The 27749-nt window shown below is 36.9% G+C and overlaps 1 protein-coding gene across 1 annotated transcript; it reads right to left on the reverse strand.

The window, feature by feature from the left end:
- Window positions 1-339: 339 nt before the first annotated feature.
- LOC139712926 (tyrosine kinase receptor Cad96Ca-like) lies at window positions 340-27749 on the reverse strand. The gene is made up of 15 exons (XM_071624707.1): window positions 27657-27749; window positions 26278-26589; window positions 18457-18726; window positions 17942-18010; window positions 8281-8412; window positions 7409-7436; window positions 7102-7163; window positions 6260-6430; window positions 5560-5655; window positions 5109-5290; window positions 3896-4000; window positions 2008-2110; window positions 1578-1674; window positions 1213-1312; window positions 340-405 (listed from the first exon to the last, which is right to left on the reverse strand). Exons 3-15 carry the CDS (start codon window positions 18704-18706, stop codon window positions 340-342), a joined length of 1461 nt encoding a protein of 486 aa, XP_071480808.1. The 5' UTR covers window positions 18707-18726; window positions 26278-26589; window positions 27657-27749.

A 27749-nucleotide genomic window follows, 5' to 3' on the forward strand; every position in this document is an offset into this window, starting at 1 on the left:
GTCGTTTTTGTTGTGTTGAACATTGATAAAGACGTAAAAACCTTTAGGACAATCACGGCACAGCAATACATAAGAATTGAAATAATTGATATTCTGTTGCAGTTTGTTACGTTTCTGTTGAAAGGCTGCTCTATTCTCAAATCTTTTGCTCAGTAGGACCTAAAAATGTAACGTCAGTCAATTAAGATTAATTAGCCCAGGAGGACCTACAAAATGTAAAGTCGGTAAATTAAGACTTGAAGAGGGCACTAACAAACACTGACACATCCCATAATATATGAAAATTAACTCAAGCTACAATTAGCGTCTATCAAAATGGTTTTTCATCGTTATGGACGCCTAGACTGTTATATCCGCAACAGATTCATACAATCTCTCATCTAAGTTCTGGAGTGACAGGTATTCCTGGAAAGAGCAAAGTAAGCTCAGTTGAATGGAAATAACTTCATATTAGTCTTAAATCATTTCTGTGATCAATTAACCTTTGATGTATGATGATATCTAAAAGAATTAAGACATATCAAAGCGTTCAAATGCCTTCATTTTAATAATGACATATTATTACATTAATCGTTTCCAATTCAGTTTCATTTAACACTATTCAATTGTGTATAATCAATACGGTCCGACAAACTATATGTTCACTCTCATCAAATTTTAAACTAATTAATCAATTAATAATCTTTTAATCAAAAAGATGTTTTATAACATAAGAAAGGAAGCACAGTCCTGTGCAAGTACAACCCAGCTTGAATTTACGTTATAACACAATAAACAAACAGTGTTTGATAATACACTGTATCTTTTACGACGAGTCAGTAAAAATACTCATCAATAGAATGATGTTTGACTCACTAAACCTGCATTTGTGAAGGTGCTACTTGATTGGTAAATATTCGTCTGGATTTGATAAGGTTGTTTTTTTTTTTAATGTTTATGTGACTCCAGTATTCTTTGTCGTGTAATGGTGAGTTGAGTTTAATTCTTTTTTCTGCCTTTTCTTTCCTTTTGTCCAGGCGCGTGGTAAAGAAATACAGTTGACACGGAGTGATTTGTACTTTTAACAAGATACATCTGCATAGGAAAGTAAACAGTTTTACAACAGCTAGATCGACAATAAGTTCATTAACACAATATAAGAAAAAGTTAATATCATGAGGAGCATCTTTCACTCTGACGATGAAAGAAATGAAACCGGTAACATAGCTTTACGTGATACACTTCCATTATCGGCTCAAGTTTCCTCTGAATGACGTCATAAGAGCATCTCTTTGCTGGCACTATTTCCCAGCAGCTGGTCATTATAGAGTATCTGAGGAAGGAGGAGAAATAGACATTTTCAAGACCTTTTGATCTCCTTATATACTGATCTGTGTTTTTATTCATTAAACAAATTTGATAAATACGCAATGCGCCATTGTCGCGAAAGTGTCGCATCTAGACTGATTCCGCAAAAAGCGTAGTTGGAATCGAAAAAAATTCTCATCAACGAAAACAAGCAAACAACAGCAAAATCCTCGCACACACACATTATACATTCACCTGCTAGCAAACAGAAAATGAAGGTAAATACTCACAATTCTTGACCACAGTGAGAAGGGCGTGGCATCTTGTATCCCTTGGTAACCTGCTGCTTCACCATGTCCATCGTCATTTTGGGATATGGCCTTGCTCCTTGAAGACATATTAAACATATCACGTATTTCAACATTATATCTAATAGTGTTTAAGTTATTTTTTTCTGTTTTCTTTTTTTTTTTGCTACCTACTTTTATACTGTTTCTTCACTGGCAGTATAAATCATGATTCTCAAAGGAATGCACACTAATTGTAAATCTCAAGAGACATTACATTTTTTTTTTTTGTAAATTACGTTCACAAATATTATGTGTCATTTTACATATCATAAAAGTTCTATATTCTGGTATGAGTTATACGGGGAGAATAACTTCATATTATCACTTCCTTTAGTCTAGATCGAGGTTAATGAATTTTGTGATGTAATACCTAGAGTGACGATCTCCCAAAGAAGGATTCCGTATGACCAAATATCGCTTTCTAGAGTCCAATTTTTATTCTGCATTCCTTCAGGTGACATCCAGCGTGTTGGCTTCTGCAAAAAAGGGGAAAAAAAAGTGAACAGCATATCTCATACATTTTAAAGAATACAAACATTTTTACCTCCATTCAATTTCACGTTAATGAACTAAGCAAAGACAGGTATCAGTGTGTTGTCTTGAGTAGCAGATTCTCGGACTTACTGTTTTGAGACTAAGGAGGGAATGGAATAGGCCCTTTAACACACAATCTTACTTTTTTGAGTTGATTGAGATATACTCTGTGGCAGGAAAACATTCGCGCAGTAGTAGGAGAATTTTTTTTTCCATATAGGTGTGTGTGTGTGTGTTTTATTGATGTATGTTATATGATGTAGGTATATCTAAACCCTTTTCAGAAAAAGAAAAGAATAATGTCCTTGTTAAGAGGGGTATCTACTTCTTGTTAGTAATCATGTTCAGATGGAATTATGCAAATTCCTCCAACGATTGTATCCTTGAATAATATAGGTTTTCCCGGTCAATTTCATACTTTTGTCATTAAACGTGTTCAAGTTCCTATTCTGAGCATTCGGTTTCACGCATTCAACGCTGGCAGCACTTTTCAAATCGGCAATCACATTAAAAAATCCGGTCATTCGAATTCACTATCGGAGCATTCAAATTTAAGTGAGGAGCACGCATTTTAGCAGTGAGCCTTCAAATTGATGTCAATCTGGCGACGGAATCTCGTCGGCCACCTATTCATTGAAAATTTTGAACTCGGGCTTCACTAAAAGGAGTACAGGCACATGTCCCTCGGATAATATAGGACATAAAAATGGAGGTCCCATGTGTGAGAGAGTAACAACTCATGCACGTAAAAAATCCCTCTTCATGTATACTCATCGCAAAGAGTAGGGCGTTTAAGCCGGTCAATTAGTGGTCTCACCTACACCCAACTGGACCCCATGGAAGACCAGCTTTTGCAGCTGAATATGGGCTATCGAGCCATCTTCTCAGATGGAAAATGAAACAAACAAACAAACGAATATTATAGGAAATGTATAGGCCTACAGACGAGCATAATATGGAAGGTTTATTGACACCTTCGGGAAAAGAAAAAACCCATCAATTTCGACTACATTAAAACTGATAACATGAACAATGAATGCATCTAATTTGGTGTTTTTTGCTATCTTATTGGTTTACTTTTGAGGGACTATGTGAGATCATTGTGCGTCAGTTTGTCTTCAAATTGATACATTGTCATTATGTGGTTAGTGTTGGGGCGAAAGATGATTAGACTATCGTTGTGTTGTTTGGATGCACTGCTGATTGGACCTAACAATTTAAAATTTATTGAGATGAGAAACAAGACTGTTCTCTGTTCATTGCAATGAACAGAGAACAATGTAGGACCTTTGAATAATCATAATTAGATACTGTACTATTAAGCCTTCACCGGTTGTGTGTGCCTTTTCTCCTTTCTTTAAGAAGGAGAAGAAGAAGAAGTTTACTCCATTTCCTCTTTAAATTGAGAGCAGGAAGTACGAACTTGGTCGCCTGTAAATGAAATTACACGTTCCAAACAAACTCGGGACTATCACATGACTATCCCGTGAATTTGAATGCACGAGTGGGAAGTGCAATGCTCATTATTTGGAAATTGAATGCCCGATCGTGAATATGATTTGACGAAAACGAAATAGAACTCCCATGAGTGAAATTGATGCCTCGGATTCTGAATTTGAATGTCCGAATATTTTCGCCTGCGTGCGCTGTGTGAATTTTGAATGCACATTAATGAATAATGGAATTGCAAAAGTATGAAATTTACCGGTAAAACCTATACTTACTCTCCCAGAGGGTGAAATGAATGACGTCATACCGTAGTCAGAAATCTTACAGATCCTGTCTTCCATCATTAAAATGTTGTGAGCACACAGATTTCCATGGATAATCTAAGGAAGATATCAAATTGTGAACACTCTGATAAGAAATATCATGGATTACAGGCTTGAGTGAACGTTATTATATTGCATATAATTATTATCTTTTTCAAAACGCAGGTGGAAGTAACACACACACACACAACACACACACACACAATGGGCTCAAGTCACAGGATGCGATTTAAATCTGTCATATTCATATGGATGAAAAATCATATGTGGAGGAAGTTGGTACATTTTTGTGGGGTTTTATAATTATGTTCCAAGAAAGAAAGAACACCATCAAGTACACATTTACATGTGTGTGTGTGTGTGTGTGTGTGTGTGTGCCTAAACAGAAATTCAAGCATATTTTGTTGTGACAGCTCTCATGTCATAATTGGTGCTCTGTTCTTTTCCTACATAACGTCCTCTTCCTTACCAATGTCATGAAATGCCTATTAAATAAAACATTCCTTTGTGGATCAGATTCAATTCTTGTGGACAACTTTGCCGTTATCGGAAGAAGGCAGAACTTATTTTGATTCTTTGAAATGTGATTGCACACTGGGTGGACGAGGTGTATTACTGATGAACATTGTATTTCTCCATTAGGGTACAGTCTTCTTCCAGTGAGCCCTAACATACTAATGCGATGTCTCCAGAGGATCTTTTTTCTTCACTCAATGACAAAACTATGCATCAATTCAGTCTTCGTCTTGTCTTTGTTTGCCGATAGCATATATAATATCTCATTATTCTCTTACATGATCCAAATATGCTTCTTGAAACTGTCTATAGTAGACTTAATCATTAAAAAAATGGATTCAAGATTCATAATTGGTGCTCTGTTTTTTTCCTACATAATCACCTGTTCCTTACCAATGTCATGAAATGCGTATTAAATAAAACATTCCTTTGTGGATCAGATTCAATTCTTGTGGACAACTTGTGGACAACATCTAAGAAACTGATAATAAGCAGCTACATCCTAGAAACCTTAAAAGCTCTAGATTTCAAATCTGAATCAGTAGCAGGTGTCTTCTATTATCTTTACTCATTTCATAAACAATTTGTACGTCTGCATTACTTGCACTTATATCAAATATATACAAATTGACATTTCTTGCATAATTACCTTGTTGGACGCAAGGAATTCCATTCCTTTTGCCACCTGCCAGGCGAACTTCAGTAACTTGGACTCATCAAAGCGGGGTTTTGTTGGCTTGACGTTCCCATAGGGAGATTTTGAGGACTGGTTATTAAACTGTAGAAAAGTCAGTAGTGTCCCACCGGAAACAAATTCGTGTACAATGGTACCTGTTTGATGTCACAATATATATTAATTTTTACAGTAGTCGATGCAAAGGCTTTGAATACTTCAACTTTGCAGACATTATTTTTTTTTCTTGATTATCACCAACATAGAATATTCTATGCAAATGAATGTCATTCAATAATTTGCTTAACATCATGAAAAGAGCAAATCAATCGCTGTTTAAAGCGCTTTTTTTTTTTCCATTGAAAGATACTTCGCTTAGATAACGCGATATTCTATTTTTTTCTCGGAGTAAACTGATAATACTTACGATATTCTTCACAGAATCCAAGACACCTCACGATATTTTGATGGTTTGGTAGTTTTTGCAAATATTTCACCACCTGCACAAGGTCTGGAACACTTTCTGTATAGCAGAAATGAGATATTTTGATGATTAAAAAAGATGCATGAAGCTAAAGGAACGAAAGAGTCATAATTGACATTCGAAATCACAATTTTCTGCTAGTCTACGGTTTAAAAGCATGCTTTAAACAAAGAGATTTTCTTTTTAAGTCGATCAGCGAAATATATACTTTTTTGTGTTACGAATTCCACCATTTATTCTTCAAGACCCGTCGTAAACATATTTTCATGATCATTTAACATACAAATCATTGTCACAAAAGTCAATTTTTTTTTCTGTACAATGCCTTACTGTATGATTTTACCCTTAAACATGCAGTGAGGGCTTTATAATGCATCTATTTTTTTAAATAGTCTGTATTTCTTTTTTTTTCATACATAATTGCAGGCAAATGGCATTTTCAACCTTAGAAATGCTTAAGGGGACACCTGCTGGCATTTTGTATCATCATGAACTAATGCTGTTGCTCTTAGACGTATAGCTTCAAATATCAATAAATTACTTTGTAAGTTGACTTTTTATTATTTAAATGCTTAAAAAAATCCACAATTAAACAGAAAAGCAAAACATCGTGTTATCTAATGAAAACAGTATCAATGATAACCTGTGATCTGCCTCAGGGCTACCGGAGCCACTCCCTGTTTTGTGCGGAGTTCACCCTTCCACACGTCGCCAAACTTCCCCAAGCCGATGGAACCAAGTCGAGAAAAGAACGTTAAGTTTTCAGGTTCCAGAGCAACGGTGCTTGGTGTAAGTGGCTGATATACAGCATTACCTGTCAAATGGAGGAAAATAAGCTCTCATGTTTTCATTACAGTCTACCCTCTCTTTTGTTTGTTTGTTTGTTTGTTTGTTTCTGCGTTTGAGGACGTTTAAAAAAAAAGTGGCCTCTTGTATAGTGATGCTCTTCCATCACAATACTTGACTATTAGTTAGGATTATAGCTTGTAATTGGTTTGGTCATCAATATTGAAATACTTCATACTACGCCCTCTGACGTCATCAAATATATCAAAACATATCCACTTTCATCATATTGAACCTAACCTGCCACTTCTCACCTGTGTGCAAAATATGGCAACGGCAACTATAAACGCACGCACACACTCACACACAGTCCTACACACGAACCCTCCCATGTAAGAACATGCATGTATATTATAGCTACTATAAGAATGATTACACTGAACATGCTGAATGAAGGGAATATGTTGCCGCACTTTGTCTGATTTATATATATGTATGTATATATATATATATATATATATGTACATATTATTTTACATATCACAAATATATTATATATTATATCACCTGAAATTAATAATGATATAAATGCAAAGAAGAATGACATCAAATATTCACTAGCAAGATAAATTGATGATTTAGGACCATTTGTTAACTCAAAACAACAACGATATCGTGTATAGAAAGGTGAAATACAACCTTTGCTTCTGCTTTCGATCATCTCATAAGCACTGTTCTCGTTGCCTCCAGATAAGCCTGTCCTAATATTGTACAAACACGAGGAAAATGAATAAACAATTGTTAATTATGTATTTTCTTACTGAGACACAACAAACGATACTGAAACCGTAACTGTACACAATGATTTTGGTATCAAGAGTAAAGGTTAAACCTAAATGTTCATAGTAGGCCTACCATCTCTTTGTTCTGCGGCCACTGAAAACTACTCCTCTTTTTATCAGAAAGCAAAATGCAGGGATTAACGGGTGATGTGTATTGTTCTTACCTTGCCTGCTTCTCAGATGTACTTGGCACTAAAAGCGAGGGAAAAGAACAGAAACAAAACAAAATTGTACAAAACCATACCTGATACAACGAAATTAAGCAGAAATAAATCAAATCAAATCAAACAGGTGCCGCATTGTATAAGTTCTATCTATTCTGAATTTTTTTCATTACTGTGATTAAATAACTGTCATTATTGTTTATTATTGTTGTATTACTGTCTCATACGGTAATTACGGAAAGGTCCTAATATGGGTCCTTCTCTACTCATTCGGCCTTCGAAGATGAATTTTTTGATGTAACTATGTTTGGGTAATTGTAATATTAACCATTATATTTTCATCTTCTATTTATGAACGTCTTTAGTCAGGATGAGTGAGAGAAAACGTGTTTGTACAAATATGCACACGCACGCACACACAAATAGTATTTTGGCGGTACGACACACCACATTATAATTGTCGTTGTTAGGACTGTTTTCTACTGATTTTAATCAACCTGTAGACTTTGCTTTTACAAAAACGTCCACGTGTGTGCCATGCACGAGGCAGGCCAAGAACCGTCACTATATACCCACATTTTTTGATTTTCTATGAAAAGAGTAAGAAATACATACAATAATGAAAATGATAGTATCATAATGATGATGGTGATGATGATGATAATGGTGATGATGATAATGATAATAATAATAATAATAATAATAATAATAATAATGATGATAATAATAATAATAATATTATTATTATTATTATTATTATATTATGATTATTATTACGATGATGATGATTATTATTATTATTATTATCATTATCATCATTATGATTATATAATCTGTACAATTATTAGTTCATGACAATGACCTACACCAACCTTGACTGGAAGCTTTGGTCTGTTTGTAGAACTGCAGAATATTTACTGCTACGGAAACAGCTAGCAGTACACCCATGATTGACACAGCGGCTATCATACCAGACGAGGGACAGTCACAAGGACAAGCGCCACCTAGATTAATAATAATAAGAAATAAAATAATCATAATCATAATAATAATGATAATAATAATAATAATAATAATAATAATAATAACAATAATGATGATGATAATGATAATAATGATAATAATAATAATAATAATAATAATAATAATAATAATAATAAATCATTTGTTAAGCGCAGAAACCATGTCGATATATTCTCCTGCGCTACAAGAGCTCTTAAATCCCTATGCTGCATAATGCTGCATGGGAAGTAAAAAAAGAAATAGGTCTATGCTAAAAGAAAGAAGTTTTCACTTTTGAAATAAAGCTGTCTAAAGTGTGACATTTGTCTAATGGTAATTTATTCCACAATCTAAGGGCTGCACAAGAAAATGATGGGTCACATAAGGTAACTTTTGTTTTGATTTGGGTTATCTGCAATATCAATCTAGCATTTGTACTACGGAGATTATGACCATGAGTCTGCGATTTAAAATTCAATAATTCACTGATATAACTCGGATCCTGACCATTCAGAGCTTTATAAACCAGCATCTTGAAATCAATTCTTTGGCGGATGGGCAGCCAGTGCAATTCCCTTAAAAGTGGTGTAAGATGAGCAAATCTTGGGAGATTACAAATCAATCTTGCACATGAGATTGTGTTTTGAACCCGCAGGAACTTAACTATCTGTGAATCCGGTAATCCAGTTCAGAGTGTTACAGTAGTCTAATTTGCATGTAACAAATGCATGGACTATAGTCGTCATACTTTCCTGATCGAAATATTTACGAATGCTTCAAATCATATGCCATATAGTATGCTGATTTACATACACTAGTAACCTGAGATTCCATATATTCAAATGGGTATCAGAAAACACCCCAAGTTTCTCACAATATTGGATGGTTTTATAACAGTTTCAGCGAGTGATATGCAATGTGATTACAATTAAAATGACAAAAAATGATGATACTGTGTTACAATAATTATCAGTAACCCTGTTGCTTTGAAAGGAAGTTCATACTCTGAAAAAATGGTGGCAAGTTCTGTAAGTTTATCATAATATTATGCTTGCTTAAGAGTTAAAATGTCTTCTTGGGAATATCAAAACAAGTGAGCAATAGAATATTTGCTTAGTACGCCTACTAAAGTGGTTTTGGCTAATGCACAATATTTGAACATTCAACAACCACGTAATATGTTCATAATACACACACACACAAACACACACACACACACACACACATATATATATATATATATATATATATATATATATATACATATATACATTATGAACCTAAAGGGGGGGGGGGAGTTAAAGAGTCGGTGAACTTGTGTGAAAAAAAAAAAAAAACGCACGCATTTTAGGGATACAAAACGAGGAGTCTGAGTTGGAAGATCTCGGCCAGGAATTTAAGCAGCATCTTTGCCCTCTCGCTAATTCAAGGACTGCACAGTGTTGAAGAGAGTTGGCTTATTGGAACGTTAAACAGGCTAGTGTCTGGAGTGTTCCGTTTGCTTTATGTTATTCTTTGATATTGTATTATTTCATCTAAACAAGTGCGTCTGTTGAGAGTTGTTCTGAAGTCGCGATGTTTATGATGGTGTTCTGCTACTTGGTCACAATTAGTGATGACAACAACATCGATGTCTGTATATATATCGCCCCTTTCTACTCCGATGTTACCATTAGTACTTATCTCATTTTGAATTTAGATTACATCTGTGGTCCTGCATATAGGCAAAGCAACTACACGATGGGGTTATAGTCCAAGGTTTGTGCATGGTGGTATCATGAGTCAGTCATGCATCTTGTTTGCTTCAGACCCCGAGTCGACAAAGGCCACTCACTCCAACGAAACGCCCCGTTTAGTCTCCAATTCAGTAAAAATGAACGTTTACACGGTCAGCATGTGGTGATCTCATTGCTGAAAGCTGTATGATCCTCGCGTTCACGAATGCTTTCCAAACCTCTCGAATATCATTTCCCACGCGGACTTTATACTTGGTGTAAAAACGCATGCCATATGAATCATTGTATGCTTCGTCGAGATGTGATCGCTGTACAAAAAAATATCGAACGTGTTGTAATTTTGAAGAGAGAACTTCCGGATGGCAGAAAGGGCACATCATTGTGTCAAATGCTTTCTACCTCCTTCTGCGACATGATGGTGATACTTTGAGTTGTGATTGGTATACACCACGAGGAATTTCCTTATGGCTAATGTTGAACAAGTATTTTCGCAATAATCTCTTCCTCATCAAAACATCCCGGATGTCCGCTATAAATTTATGCACATTAGAGATGAAAGCGTGATGATAATATTTTACAACCACCATTTACGCTGTTGCTATGAATGCACACAAGCTTCCACTCTGAAAAATGATGACAAATTCCATAAGTTCACAGAAATTATGCTTGTCTTACAGTTGTTAGTCTTGCACCAGCAAAGTTACATTGTAACTATTTTATCCTTTCATTTTGTCGCATAGTCTCTCTAATAAAAGTGCAATAAAAAAATCTTGAGCTCATACTTGTTTTGTCTTTCCAAAGATATTGTAATGGACTTGGGGATAAGATCAAAACAAGCACTAAATATTTGCGTAATTATAATTTTATAGTGACTTGATGGCGTATATACCTATGAGCCTCATTCTTCTTATGATTAAACATTCGAAGTCCAACACGTGGAAAATTCCAAGATGACTATATAAATTTATTTATTCATTTGTTTTTTCATCTAAAGGGGAGGACATGTATGTACTCACCACACACACACACACACACACACATACACACACACACACACAAAAGAAACGACGCACACATTTTAGATTAAAAAAACACAAAAAACAAGAGAGTCTGATTTGAAAGACCTCGGTCAGCAGCACCCTTGCCTCTCCCAAATTCCAGGATTGTACAGTGGTGATCAGAGAGGTGGTTTGTTTGAATATGAAACATAGAAATGACTGGATTATCTGTTTGCTTTACAGCACTCCTTATTGTTCTTTTTTTTCTCGATCTAAACAAGTGCGTCAGGCGAGAATTAAAGTAGGGCTGTTCACAATGGTGGTGTTGTACTAGGTCACAATTATTGATGGCAACACTATAGAAAGAATGTATTTATAACGAACATGGCATTGTCTGCAAAGTGCCCCTTTCTACTCTGTTGTTACTATTAACGCTTATTTAAAATAAGACTGCTTTAGTACTCAGTTTACATTTGTGGTACTGTGTATATAAAGGCAACTACCTCAGTGAGGTTAAAGTCCAAGTTTCTGCAAAGTGACATTGTGGGCCAGTCATGCATATTGTTTGCTTTAGAAGTCTATATATTAAAAGGCAATTTGATACAGCATCATGCACAGTGTCGTAACCCATTCAGATCTAAAAGTTTACTCAACGAGCTCATGATCTATTACCGAATGTTGTACTATCCTCGCGTTCACACATGCTTTCCAAACCGACAGAGAAGCAACTTCCAAAGTAGATTATGTTACATGAACTGCAATTCGTAATGTCTTCTAGTACTATTTAAACATATTTTTGTAGTCTCGTTCTATACCTCGTTCTGTTTTGTTTGCTTTGCTTCATGTGGTGTTGTTTGTTTTGTTTTGTTTTGTCCTCTGTCTTAGTATGTTTTATAATTCTCTCCATGTTCCCTTGATGTTATTCGTAATTTTTGTTAATTTCAATATTTTTTGCTTGTTTTAATATGTTTCGTTCTCTCTGTGCTCCTTTTATCATTTGATATTTTAATGTTTAAATTGCAATATGTGTATGATTTGTTTTCAAGGGTACATTCTATTTTAAGAAGCCTGTGGCTTTCTCAGAACTGTATCTGCTACATTTTGTAAACATTTTATATCGAAACGATTTTTATTACTGAATAAATGTATGAATTGAATGAATGAATGTATATACCCGATGTTAAAACACATTCGATCTGAATTGTATTTAGCATTGTCGAGATAAACGTAGTCCCTGAGTTAGCTGTCGAACTTAATGCAATTTTGAAAGCACTTCCTGATAGCAGGAGGTGTACACTATGCCAGTTGATTATCACTTCAAACGAAAATAAATGTTATTATAGTGTCACTTAAGTTTACCTTGCTGTAATTTGTACCCCGCGAGAGATTTTCTTGTGGTTAAGGTTTAGCTTCCGTTTAAGCTATAATCTCTTCCTGTCCAAAACATCGTTGGTGTACGCTAAAAAATGAAAGCACCTCACAGATGAAGATGTGACATTATAATGATTATTTGTGAAGAGTTAGCGCGCGGTCTTAGGACAGAACAAAATCTAAAGTCTATCTAATGTTTGAATAGCATCCATACCACCAGTCTATGCATTTTGCAATGATATTTCTTGTTATTTCCTAAAACCTATAAAAAAAATAGTCATTCGTCTTGAATATTAAATCTTTTTAATGGGTCATCCCAAAGTATGCCTTGGATTATCGCATCTATAGAACAGAAAGCTCTTTTTTATGAATACGGTGCAGGCATTCATCCGTTAGAATAAACACGGTTATATGTTATTCCTGCTTGGTTGTAACGCACTTTGTTATAACAAAAGAAAACTGCTGAAACGAGGACTTTATGTTACAATGGGAGTCGCCTGTATTAAGTGTGGAAAGAGTGTTCGTTGTTGATATCGACGACGCTAAAATCTTACAGGTAGGCCTATCTGATATCACATGATGATAGTGATACAAATATTTTGTGGTTGCAGCTGATATGTTCTTCACTTATTATCCCTTTAACTGGTAAGAACAGATTGGGTAGAATATATTGCTATAGGGAAAGAAAAGGGGAATCCCCCAAACAAGACAACAATACACTCCCCGTGAAAAAGCAAGCAAATACCAGTAAGATCACGATCTGTGTACCCGTATAGTGTTTATGGCGCCAATACTCGCTGTGCACAGTCTCAAATCATTAGCGTACATTTGAGCTTGATATCTGTATGCTACGTGAGTGTCAAAAATTGAACATCAAAAATAGGGAAATAATTGAACGTGGATTACTAATGATAAAACGAATGTTGTTAAATTACAGGATTGCTCGAATTATTTTCACTTTTTTTCCTCAAATTTGATCTTCAGAGACTACCAACGTCACAGTGACTGGACAAGAATGAGCAAAATGAGCTAAAGACACTGGAGTCTTCGTTTCTTCACCGAGGATCGGTTTAATTGTAGCACCTGCAGCTCATGACGATTGATGACTGGAATTTACATGAAAACTGCAGGTTAAAGGTATATGGTATTTGTGAAGGTGAGTATTGGCCTTTTCACTTTTGTGAGAAACCAAGTAAAGACTTATGAAATAATACAAAGCATACCATTCTAAGAGGAAGTCAAGGTTTGTTAGATGGGTTTTGGAATGGCTGAGACATCCAAAAAAAAAAAGTGAAACAAAGCGATCCTAATGTAAGATGGATCCCGCCTTTTATTAAGAATGCTCTGTTTTTGGATATCTCAGCCATTTCAAAACCAATTCCGTAATAAACCTTGAATCCCTCTTGGAATTGGATGCTCTTTCATATTTCATAACAAGTTTCTCATTATCTCAACAACAACAACAACAACAACAAGAAAAGATGTAAGAAACTTGAAGTTAGGTCTCAACAAAAATTATACGATCCCTTTAACGCGCATGATATTTACCCTCTTGTTATTTTGCATTCACAAAAAAGTTTAGTTATAATGCCATCAAGATTTCATCTTCTCCCAAATTCATATAACTGCTTTAGATATTCATCTGGACTCTTTCTTCGCAGTTGTACGATTGTATCTCACAAAAAGAAGAAGGTAAAGGCAAACGTAACATGATATCTACTATAAAGTCTATTATAACCGATGATCTCGGAAAAAAAAATCAGTATTGATAATTAATATCACATCAATATTTAAATTATGGGTTTGAATTCAATAATAATACGATTCTTTGATCGATATATGGTTTCTATGGTACTGGTTATCTTTTCAATTCAAAATTTCCAGCATTTCCAGGATTAGAGTTCTCTCCTTTCGACTGAAAAAGAAAAAAAAAAACTTTGGACCGAGGAAGCCATACCATCTAATGCATAATTATGTATCATAATGAACATGAAACTAATGGGAAGAACTTAAAACATAAATGATACTTAACCTGCTTGCTATCTTATTTCCATTATGGCTGATGTACACACACAGGTTGATCAAATCAGCAAATGCATGTGTATGTTTGTATATTTTTACAAAATACATAAACGTTTTTCTTTGAAAATCAGCTCATGCAGTATTTTTAGATGCAGGTTGTCATAAGCAGAACAAGCAATTTTTGAAGAACATAAGCGCTAAATGTGGTAGGATTTTGCATCATGTATCATCAAAGGTAGAATACACATGTATTTTTATGACTGTATACAAAAGCATGCCATCACCAACCACAACACATATTTCAAGAGCATGGTTGCAATTAGTCTGGATTCAAGGCATTTATCTGATCAGCAAATAGGTCATGACGACAATTATGACTTTCTCTCTCTCTGTTTCGAGTTTGAAGAGCGTTACACTTCAAAACCGTCGAAAATGGCTGCACATTGCAGTGTGATTTGGCAAAGTACCATTCGTTGCATTTTACATGGGCATACGTATATAGATTAAGCACAGACGCCAATGAACAATCACAAAACAAGTGCTATATTATTATTGAACGAGTCCACTATCAGCTCAGAGTATGATTTTATGACTATGATAGAAGCCAACAGTTTGCACACTACTACCTGTTGGAGATTCCGAAGACAACGGAACCGACGTTACTCCATTTGAGGTCGGTTTAACTGTCGTACCAGCTAAGTAAACTGGTGAATTAAAAAAAACAAACACACACACACATAGCATGTCTTTTTTATGATTGCATAACAGCATAACATCACCAACCACAAGGCGTATTTCAAGAGCATGGTTGCAATTAGTCTTGATTCAAGGCATTTATCTGATCAGCTATAATGCCATGACGAAAAACATGACTTTCTCTCTTTGTTTCGAGTTTGAAGAGCGTTACACGTGAAACCCGTCGTAAATGACTTCTCATTACAATTTGATTTGGCAAAGTACTATTCCTCGCATTTTACATTTCGATATTGTATCCTCTTTAAAAAACAAACGTAGCTCCGGTTATGATGATATAGATAATTGTATCCTTAAGGGTGTTATATCATCAGTCGCAGATCCCTTGGCTCACATTTTTAATCTGTCAATTTCTAATGGTATGTTTCCTGATAAACTGAAATTGGCTAAAGTAATTCCAATATTTAAAAAAGGTAATAATCTGGATGTCAGTAATTATCGTCCAATCTCTTTATTATCTTCATTATCGAAAGTTTTAGAAAAAATAATATACACCAGAATTACCAAATTTTTAAATGTGCACAAAATGATATTCACAAATTCCCAGTTTGGTTTCCGAGAAAAACATAGTACCATCCATGCAGTTCTTCATTTTATTGATAAAGTCGTTCATGCAACTGACAATCATTCTCATGTAATTAGTATATTCTTGGACTTCTCCAAGGCCTTCGATACAATTAATCACAACATTTTACTCCACAAGTTATCGCACTACGGAATACGTGGGAAGGCCTTGGAGTGGTTCAAGACTTATTTAGCTGACAGAAAACAGTTTGTTTCAATTAAAGATAATAATTCAGTTATAAGAGATGTAAAGTGTGGTGTTCCACAGGGAAGTCTTTTAGGGCCGCTGCTATTCATAATATATATCAATGATTTTTCCTCTGTTTCAGAGGTACTTTCCTTTATACACTATGCTGATGACACCAGTGTTTTTCTTGCCCATAACGATATCGATGTTCTTGTTCAACAAGCTAATACAGAATTGAAAAAAGTGACCAACTGGGTCAGAGCTAACAAGTTGTCATTGAATGTTCAAAAAACAAAATATATGCTTTTCAGCAATACTGTTGATTCTTTGAATTCAGAAATACTTCTGGATGATTGTAATTTAGAAAGTGTGTCATATTTCAAATTTCTTGGTATTTTTGTAGATAATAAACTTTCTTGGAAAATACATATTGATCATATTTGCAAAATCATCTCTCGAAATATAGGTGTTATGAACAGACTAAAATTTTATATTCCTGAAAAGACATTACTTGTGTTATACTCCTCTTTGATACTCCCTTACCTTCATTATGGAATTTTAGCTTGGGGCAATACACATCAGACGCTGCTGAATAGAGTGTTATTATTGTAAAAGAAAGCCCTCCGTATCATTTCCAATTCTCCCACTCGTTCACATACAAATGTATTGTTTAACTGTAATAAGCTACTAAAAATTAACGAATTATTTTTATACAACTTAGGCCAATTTATGTATATGTATGATAACAGTTTACTGCCACCTATCTTTGGTTCTATGTTCAAAAAAAAAAAAAAATCAATCATTCCATAATTACCCCACCCGACGCTCTAACGAGTTTCATTTACCACTTCTTCGAACGATTCTAGCAAAGAATACACTTATTTACACTGGACCTAATTATTGGAATTCCCTGAACCACGATATAAAATCTGCTCCCTCTATATACTCCTGTAAAAGGAGATTGAAGAGTTTTCTTTTGCAATCCTATAATGACGACCCCCTGAATCAGATTAGTTCATAGGCTTATTTTGTTTCCCGTCCGCAAAATCTTTATTGCCGTTTTTTTCATTATTGTTACTTTTGCCTTAGCTTTGATTATGATAAGATCTTCTTTAACTTATACCTCGCAGTTGAAGGGTTTGTTGTATATTCTTCTTTTCTTCTTCTTCTCTTTCTTCCTCTAACCTCCGAGGATCGTTGTCTCTGTTGCTTACTCCTGTCTATTTTGTTACCTCTTCGTCGCGCTGCAGTCTTGTTTCCTGTCGTGTCGTCAAGTCAGTTTTCTTCCCTATAAGTAGTCTTGTTGCTTTCCCAGTCTTGTCTCATGCTCATTATTTCGTTTGTTATTGTTTTGTGTGTAACTGTTTGTCCGTCTGTCTCTTAGTGGGTTGCTAAACTTTTTATGCCAAACTTTTCGTGCTGCTTTGTTGCTATATTTAGTCAAATTTTGCATCGAGTTTTTAATACAAGAGGGGCCCACACTCTACAAGCATTGTCTTTTTAGTGGGTCCCTCCGTTTTTTCACACAGTGCATATTGACAATTCTTTCATTTTCGTTACATCTGCAACAATTGCAATGTATTGATACTATTAGTTTTTCTCATTATTGTTGGTCTCTTTGTACGAATTTACATACATTGTTTCTGTCACTCAAGAAAGCGAGATTTATGTCTGTATGATTTTATTGTGGAAAAACGAATAAATTCGAACTTGAACTTGAACTTGAACATTGCGTATAAAGATTAAGCATATCATAAACGTCAATGGACAGTTACAAAAACAAATGCTGTATCATTAGATAACCGATTTCATTATCACCTCTGAGTATGCTTTTAAGTACTTTATGGTCACTACGGAATCTAAGACAAATAATGAAGGCCAACAGCTGGCACACTCCTACCTGTTGGAGATTTCGACGACATCGGAACCGACGTTACTCCGTTTGAGGTCGGTTTGACTGTCGTACCAGCTGAATAAAACACACACACACGGCAAAGACAGTTTAATGTTCCATGAACGATATTGGTTTTATGCTAAATGTTGATATTTCCTTTTGTATAATACACTTAAATACACTTAAATGAATAAATGAATAAATAAATAAATAAATAAATAAATAAATAAATAAATAGATAAATAAATAAATTCAGTCCCAAATACCGCAAAAAAAAAATCAGTAGCTAAATTTTGTTACTTTGTCTGTCAAAATACTCTACGAAAATAACAGCGTCACAGGCATTACACTTGTTGCTTCAAAATGGTGTTTTGATTGTTTTCTATGTTTGACGGAATAATTTTTCATTATGTTAGGCCTATCTTTCTCTTATATTCTATGCACTCAACATAATCTTTTGTACGTTCTTATTTTCTCAAACTCTTGCGCTTCAGTTATAATAATGGCTGCAATGTACTTACTGCCTGGAACAAAATTTCTTGTAGCTGTGGTGTTTCCAAGATAGTTTCCACTCACACAGAGATACTCCGTATCAAAATCGGGTGTTGCCCTAGTAAAAGCTGAAGCTGTTGAGACTGGAGATGGGTTGTCAGTGACGTTTTCGTAGATATAGAACATTGTGACAAATGGGTTTGGTTGGTCAGCTGACGGGATGGTGCAGGTCACAGTGAGCATCGTTGTAGCTGTGTCGTCACAGAAGCCAACAGTCATGATACCAGCATCAGGCGGGACTACAAGGCAACAGTAATTTTGTCTATCAATTTCTGTGACATGTTTTTATCATGGTCAATCTATTCACTAACATGTTTTTAAAGATTTTCTTTCTATTACAACCATCATTATTTCAGTTCTTTTATTGCTTGTTTCCTGTTTGTCAATATCCTTTGCTTCCAATACAATTACTGATAGTAGAACACAATTGAGTATATGAATATAAGAACGACCCAAGTCCATGGAAGACCATTTCGAGTAAACTAAAAAAAACTTCATATCTTTTTTTGTTTGTCTAATAATATTCTATTTAACTGTGATGGGAAGGCAACATTGTATATACAAATTAGAACATATATTATTATGACAATTAAAATTAACATTAATTGTGGAGAGGTCATTTTGTGTGATGGACTTGGGTCGTTCTTTGATTCATATGGACTTGGGTCGTTCTTTGATTCATATACATGATATTCTGCTATAGAGATGAGAGAAGGACAAGATAGGGCGCTATAATATGAATGTAAGAATGACCCAAGTCCTTCATTCTTACATTCATATAAGATTTAACTCATTTATTTCAGGCACTTCCGGGGGTAATTAGGATTCATCATTTATACACAAGATGAGTCCATGCATAAGCTACAATTTCCCATGTCAAACTGAATTTGGCCAAAAATTGGACTTGGGTCGTTCTTATATTCATATACTCAATTGTTAAAGAGGGATTGCAAGTTCAAATGAGATTTCAAACTGGTTTAATCTTTGGAAAAATGAACTCTCTATAGATCTAGTATAAGATATTTGATTTCTACTGTATATAACTATATTTCATGAATTTGAAGATTATATACGTAATTATGCGGAAAAAAATAACAGTTTCAGAGAGCGATTCCTCGCCAAAATCGGAAAACGGCTTTCGATATAATTTATTGTACAAAATAGGGAGAGACGTCAACAGTAGGAAACAGCACCGCTGGCCGGCATCGACCGACAAATATGACCGAGCTAAATGTGTATACACTATCCATGAGAATCGCACATGAATGATGCTACTTGGAGGATTATTTTTTGGCAAACATTAGCAGTTTTAGTGTGATATGTTCTGAGTTCTACAGTACTTTTAGGAAATTATAGTCTTCGAAAGGGACCACAATACCAGTTTCATAAAATCATTTGATGTTAAACTAGGAACAAGGAAGAAAAAAAAAAAACCAGACGTGCTCTGGCTTACTTATTTTTCCCAATTGACAGTGCAACCCGACGAGATAGGCCGGATTCGTGTCATGGGGATTGCCAAGCTGCGTGTGGCCATTGGTATGCTCGGAACACTTCAAAGATGAATGTATTTATCAATCTATGGCCATGAAAAGGAGATGAGTTTCTCTTGTCGATTTAAGTTAAAACTTTTTTTTTTTTTCAGTTACAACAATCAACGAATTAAAGCACCAACAATAGTACTTTCTACGCATCGAATTCTTTCCAACGCCGAGCCCGGTTCTGCTATTAGTGTTGTAGTGCTGCGGTACGCCCTGGAAACAGCTTCATGCTCAATTGCAGCTGAGCCTGTTGAGGCTGACTCTTCAACAAGAATGTAAGTTCCAGATTCTGAGGAGTATATACCTCAAAAGAGAGAAAAAAAGCAAGGGTATGTAGGCCTATACACCAACGGTAGCTGTCTCTTGTTGTTAGGCTTCTAATCTAACGCTAGAATTGAACAAACGGTCAGCCCAGGATAGTAGAGACAAATCCTCTCGTATCACTTTAGCACTATACTGGTATTCTATAGTATGATCCACTACATATCACGGCGGTCAGCACATTTTCAATTTAAAAAAAAGTCCTGAAAAGAGCATTCCAGCCTTACTGAATCAGCTCTATCTAGTGACTAATGTTTGGCTTACCGACATTATGAATTAATCCGAAAAAAAAAAATGTTTCTCTTGCACAAGTCTCTCAGGTGCCTTCCAAAAACAAAGCACACTTCAATTCAGGTGCTGCTGTAAACCTGGCTGTGAGCGTAGTGTTGATGCTGTCAGCTGTGAATACAGCCTCGGTTACACCGGAGCCGAATTAGCTGCGAATCCACCCGAAAACACATATTCGGGTGGACTTGGGAGCATTCTGTTCTCTTTCCCCGAATGGGCAAAAATTCGGGAGGAATTCTGGAACATTCGTGGAGGGATTCGGCTCGTCTTGAAATGTCCAAAACCAGCCAAATTCCCGAATAACCTCCAATATACTCCCGAATGTGGCCCTGACAAATTTCATTCTGGCCACATTCGGGATGTATTCGGATGGAATGCGGTTGGATTCGGGGAGGCATTCGGGGCATTCTGGGCAGATTTGGGCCCATTCGTAATCCAGGGGAAACTCGGTATAGCGAACACTGCTATAACGAGATATCGGTTATAACGAGGAAATTTTCCCGGTCCCAAATTTCCTTCCACACAAGTCTATGTAAAATGCTACTCTTATAGCGAGATCGGCTATAACGAAATAACTGCTATAACGAGATAAATTTTGTGACTTCCAAACAAAGAAAAACACAGTCAATCAAACCTGCTATAGCGAGGTAAAGCAAAATGCCTTCGGTAAAGCTTTACTTCGCCTGTGCTATCATCTTCCGAGATTGTAAAGCTTGAAAAAAACTGCCTTGTACACACATAGCCATTTTCTTCAGTGCACTCCAGCTAGCACTGCATGTTGTACGTGTAAGTGTGTGTGTGCGCGCACACTGATACATGCAGAAAATGTGGTGGGACGGCCATATGTATACATGACATCATCATGACGTTTAGCAGGTGTGAGGCAATCTGATGCTGTGATTGGCCTTCTACGTAGGGAATTCCCCATCTTCACACACACACGCAGTCATAATGTACATGCAGAATGTGTCACATACACACACAGCATTGTGCAGACCATATTCAAGCTTTCCACACAACACACACCCATACGATAACCACATACCAATCCACAGACGATCTTGATACAATCGCAAGCTATATAAATTTACAAATTCAAACATCTACAATTAATAAGAAACACATTCTTGATATTGGATTTCCTTGGCGAAAAACATCTTCCTACCCATAAAGGTGAGTAATTCCCTGACACACAATATCAAGTTATCAGTATTGATTGAAATATGATGGGTAGTCCCACATGTGCAAATTAATGTCTTTATGTTATGCCTTCTTTTATGCCTACTGATATAACGAGATATCGGCTATAACGAGGAAAATAACTCGGTCCCGACCATCTCGTTATATCGAGTTTCCACTGTACTAAGGGAGTCACGGCCCGAATCATCTAGCCAAATATACCCAAATAATCACGAATAGAGCCGAATCTGCCCAGAATCCCCGGAACACCTTCCCGTATTCATCAGAATTGTTACCCGAATACAGCGCAGAATACAGGCGAGTGTGCCGAATAGGCCAGAATATGCCCGAATAGCAGCCGAGTAGGTCGAATGAGCGGCCAGAATAACCCGAATAGCCTCGCGAATATAACTTGATTGACTATACGTGTGCAGGGAGGCCTCTTCTTCTGGCCACTATTCGGGTTGGCATTTGACTCTTTTTTTTTCGGGATGCCCAAAATTGATTCTGGTCATTTCCTATTCGGAACTTATTCTGGGAACTCCCCGAATCAAATACGAATAGGTTCCGAATCCATCTGATTTAGGCCATATTCGGGCAGAATTGGTCCATATTTATTCGGGACAATTCGGTTCTGGTGTAACCCTGGCTTAAGCGTCCTAAGGATCGCGGCGCACAACTGATAGCAGCTGATATGAACGTCGCTGTGTGTAGCGTAGGCCTATAGGCGCAGTGGAGGTGTGACACACAGCTTTGTGTGTTTCTGTTGAGATATGTGCTCCTCTGAAACAGAAACGAAAACCCCAACACAAAGACATGCCGGCTCACCCCGGATCTGATCCGGGGTGATCTGGGGAGAGATCCGTGTTGACGCCTTAGGCATCCTTGGACATCCGGGAGGCCAAAACGGCAACTTTCGGAGGTCAAAAACATACGGCGTCATTCGGACCAGGATTGCCGTGTTGGCAGAGCAATCCGGGATGGTCCGTGTGGCTGCCGTGACGTGTAGCTGCCGTGTAGATGCCGTGTTCGTTCGACGTGTAGACGCCGCACTCATCCAGCCTTATCCGTGTAGCTGCCGTGTTGATACCGTGTGCACAGTCATATCAACGCTCGTCGTCGCTCAATCAAGGTGAACTATACCGGAACCCTCTCCCCCCCCCCTCCCGGATCGGAGTGTAGATCCTTGATTATCCGTGTTTATATATGACTGAGACCTTAAGCCCCAGTCACATAATATGAACACGTATCTTAAGGATGATCAGGGGAGTTCCGGGATAGTTTCGCCTTGGATGGAATGTTGGTGACTCTACACACGGTATCAACACGGCAGCTACACGGATAAGGTCGGAACAGCACGGCATCTACACGGCGTTTACACAGATAAACACGGCAGCTACGCGGCGGCCACGCGGACCATCCCGGATTGCTTTGCCAACACGGCAGTCCGCGGATGACGCCGGATATTCTTGACCTCCAAAAAAGTTGCCGTGTTGGCCTCCCAGATGTTCAAGGGTGCCGAAGGCGTAAACACGGATCTCTCCCCGATCACTCCAGATCTGATCCGGGGTGATCCGGCATGTCTATGTGACTGGGCCCTTAAGCCCCTTTTATACTTTCACGGATCGCATCACGGATGACCACGGATCGTCGATCCGGGATCACCCGTACTGTTTCCGGCATGACCGTGTTGACTCCGTAAAGTTTCTGTAATTATCCTTTATCGTCTGGCATGTCCGCGGAAAAAAAATTAAGCATGCTTAATTTTTCATCCCGGACATCACGGATGAAAATCAATACGAACTCTTCCTTGTTGGCACCGTCTACTCCGTAAGTGTCGCCTCAGTATTCCTTCCTTGTAGGCATCGGCTATTCCGTGTTGCCTCCGTACTCATTCTGGGACAATCCGTGAAGACATCGGGACATCCGTATTAGAATCGGCTCCATCCGGGATGAAAAATTAGGGTATTTTGCCAAAACAAGCTCATAAGGTCCATGAAATTTGCTCAGATCTTCCCCCATCAGTACAGCCATCAATCCCTCATACTGTTCGGACAGTGGTCGTCTGAGGAGCTTAAGTGACCCTGGGCCACACACACCTCCTTGCTTTTAGGTGTATTTTGATTTGTTTTGTTTAGCTTTGCCTTGTTTATGTCATGATTTTCCAGAAAAATAACAGTTTGCAACAAAGAGATTTGACTTCATGGTGTCGACAAGCAGAGAAGTGTGTAGGCTGCTGCAGATTTTCAAGTGCGCTTGCTATACTTAGCTCTTGGGGCACGTCAACTGATAATGATAACGTATTAAAAGCAAAAGCAAAAGTCATCTGTCAACATTTTGGGGTTATCCGTGTTAGGACCGCGAAGGGACCCAGTTGCATCCGTGTTCTTTCTTAATATCCGTGTTAGCTCCGCATCGTTTCCACTGTGGTCCGCGTTCATTCCTTGTTTGTCCATGTAGACACCGTACTTGTCCTTGTAGCCTCCGTACTTGTCCTTGTGGACACCCAGTTGGGATCGTATTCACACCAGCATGCGGCATTGAGAGGGAAATTAATATTTTGCATGCCGGAACACCACGGATGACGATCCGTGGTCATCTGTGTAGCAATCCGTGAAAGTGTAAAAGGAGCTTTACTTTCTTGATGAAGGAAGAGTCGGCCTCATGCTGCAGTTGAGCAAGAAGCTGCATCAGGGTGTACCGTAGCACTCCAATACTACCGGCCTATACTCGCATACCAGATAGTTAGTAGCAGAACCAGGCTTGGTGAAGAAAAGGGTTCGTTGTGGAGAACATGCTATTGTTGGTGCTTTAATTCATTTTAATTAATTTGTTACTGAAAATAGTTTTAACTGAAATCGACAAAGGACATGTACATTCATCTTTGAATTGTTCCGAGTATAACAAACAATGTTTGGCCACACGCAGATATTTCATTTCCCACGAAACGTACTCGGCCACTCGTCATGTTCGTTGGGTTGCACTATCAATAGGGGGGGAAAGTCAGAACACGTCTTTTCGAACATTTAACACTTAAAATGCAATAACTTACCAAACAATAATCTTCCCAGTTACATCTCTCATGTGCAATTTTGCACGGATAGTGTATACACATTTAATTGGGTCGATGCGTGCCAATTGTGTTGTTTCCTAGTTATTCGTCTCTGCTTGAAATTACGAAAAGCCGTTTTCTGATTTTGGCGAGGAAGCGCGCTCTGAAACTGATATGTTTTTCTTAAATTTTCTTCATATTTATGTATACGCGACCCTGCATCACAAAACCAACAAAAAGTCGCCAGACATGGCTTTTTTAGTTCAGAACAGATTCTGAAAGAACAGACATTCAGCTTTAAAATGATGTATAACTCAATTCGAATTGACTCTCCTAACCTATCCTAAAATTGGGAAGAAAGCACACACTCCAGAAAAATGTGATCTGAGAAAAGAGGCTATGAAGTATAGGGTGTACTCAAGTGCTTAATCTTTACCTAGCCGCGCTAGCTGTGCTATGAATAGGACAAAAGACAAGGTGTAGACCACATTGCAGGAGCAACGATAATGAAGGGATTATCATTTGATGCTGTTCAGCATAATCTGGTAAATTAATAATTTTAATCTGGCAAATAAGTTGATTATTTTGGTAAATCTCAATTCGAAATTGAGCATTTTTTTATAAATGCATTCTGTCCATGTTAAATGCAAATTTCCAAATCAGTACGGTCATTTTTTCAAATCATCATTTTTTTTAAAAATCATCAGAGTTGAAAGTGAAGAGTATGCAAGGGGTTTTTAAGAAATGAAAAGGGGACTCTACCAAACATACCTTATCACACAGTTCTACAAAAGGGGTGTTTCAGAAAAACGACCCAAATCAAAATTTCCTATACAGGTTTATGGTCCCAAACTTAAGCATAACGTAGAAGAAAACTTGCGCTTTTATAAAATATGAAAAACTCAAGATTCGCTAGGTTAACACATTTTACCTATTTTCAGTCCTAACACAAAATCAGTGCGTGTGACTTTTTGTTGATTTTGTGATGCACGGCCACTTACGGTCAAAGACAAATGTTTTATGCCAGATCAGGAAAGTTTATCTTTCGAAAAATTGAAACATTTTGAAATTTCAAATACATTTGCAATACCTCTTTAACAACTAAGATTTGTCCAGTCAATAATGATTGCTTACACTACCTTGTATTTTTAAAGCATGACATTCAGCTATGACAAAGAATATTTAATTGCTTTTCGACATTTCAAACGGTGTTTTGATTTTGGCATTAATTATAACTGCAAAATTAATGTGAGAGTACGGATTGAGGGGGAGTGACAATTGCAAAATATTACAACGCAACCATCGCATAAATGGTTTTCCTTAAAGTGAGAAGTAAAAGCAAAACAGAAAGAGCAATAAGCAGAAATGAAGAAATATATTTTTGTAAGAACATTGATGTCGTTTGGACTTACAGTGAACATTGAGAGAAGCGATACTGTCTTGCTGGTTAAGACTGGTCAATTGATGTCCAGTGGTTTCACATCGTAGAGATTGCCTGTAATTGTCCTTCGTTGGAACGAAGGTAAACGTACTCGTTGTATCAGTCAGTTCTGAATCATCAGCATTTGGGGCATTTGTTGTTACTATCCCAGTAGTCTGTTGTACGTTACCAAGATACCAGCTGATGTCTACTGTTGGTCGGCTTCCTACAGCTGTGCCCACTGCCTCGTATGTTTCTCCAGCGATCAGATTAGAATTCAACGTTAATGATAAAGTTGGTGCCACTGTTTAAGAGTTGAAACACACACACACAAATATTAGAAGCAAACACAAGTTGACACATACAAGCACAAACACATGTCACACACACACATACACATACACACACATACACACACACACATACTAATAAAGTCTAATAAACAATAATCAAAAGAAAAAGTGCCCTTTTCTCGCTATTCAAGTGTGTATCCTTAGCAGGTTAACTTTCTTATCTTTTTGTTTCGTACAACACATCTCTTAACGCCTGTCGTAGAGATTAGACATGTTGAATTTCCATGACTGGTCGTAGGCTTTCAGCCAATCAAGATACAGTAAAACGCAAGCGCGAGCAGTGCGCACTACATGCGCTTAAATACTCATGGGTAAAATGTACTGAAGACAGAACAGTCGTAAGCCTACTCGTAAGGTCAGGGCCCTGTTTTATGAAGAGTAATACTTGATTATATACTTGATTTCTATGATTAGTCTATGGCAGCCTGTGTAGTAAGGACATTCCTAATCGATTATATCTTTTGATAAAACGGGACCCAGGTCGTATAATGTGCGTTGGCAGGTCTAACGACTGGGTCTTATAGTTGTGAGTCTTGTAGTGTGCGGTGGGCTTTATAGTCCCTTTGCTACTCCCACGGAACTTTCCTTCCTTCATTAGGTTTAAGTCTAATACAGTTGGTGTTAATTATGTTACATTATAGTATGTTATATTACATTATGTTTGTTTTTATATTTCTTTCTTTTTTTTTCTGGGGAGTTTTCAAGACATCTCAACAAAACATGCTTTGCTTGCAGGCATGATTATAAGGGGAACTTTCACTACACATGAGAGAAAACGAATAATTTGTAATGCGTTTACATTCAAGTGTATTGTCACAATAAGCTGACTTATATTCTCTTTTAATTCTGATTCCTTATTCGTTATTTCTTATTCGTTGTTCACTCATTTCATTTTCAACAGTAACATCAATACATATAAAACTAAAGATTTTAAAGAGATATTGGAACCTGATAGATCAGTCACTTTTGATCCTACAACACGTATTTGTAAGCTACATGCTACAAGTAGCAAACTCACCCTCAACAGTAACTTGTGCAGCTGGTGCAGGAGCTACTACTTCTGGACACTGACAAACATAACTCCCTTCCTCTGCAATCTGTGTATCAATGA

The sequence above is a fragment of the Diadema antillarum genome, unplaced genomic scaffold, assembly GCF_040938485.1.
Source record: "Diadema antillarum isolate AM-2024a unplaced genomic scaffold, OU_Dant_1.0 seq00001876_RagTag, whole genome shotgun sequence".
NCBI classification, from domain to species: Eukaryota; Metazoa; Echinodermata; class Echinoidea; order Diadematoida; family Diadematidae; genus Diadema; species Diadema antillarum.

Bases quoted from the DNA above. Each gene is read 5' to 3' on its own strand.
- LOC139712926 (XM_071624707.1), bottom strand. From the start codon at position 18,706: ATGACTGTTGGCTTCTGTGACGACACAGCTACAACGATGCTCACTGTG. The intron at 7,164-7,408 runs GTAAGAACAATA...GTACAATATTAG, and splicing joins ACATCTGAGAAGCAGGCAAG to GACAGGCTTATCTGGAGGCA. The intron at 406-1,212 runs GTAAAGCTATGT...TGCTCTTTCCAG, and splicing joins CGATAATGGAAGTGTATCAC to GAATACCTGTCACTCCAGAA.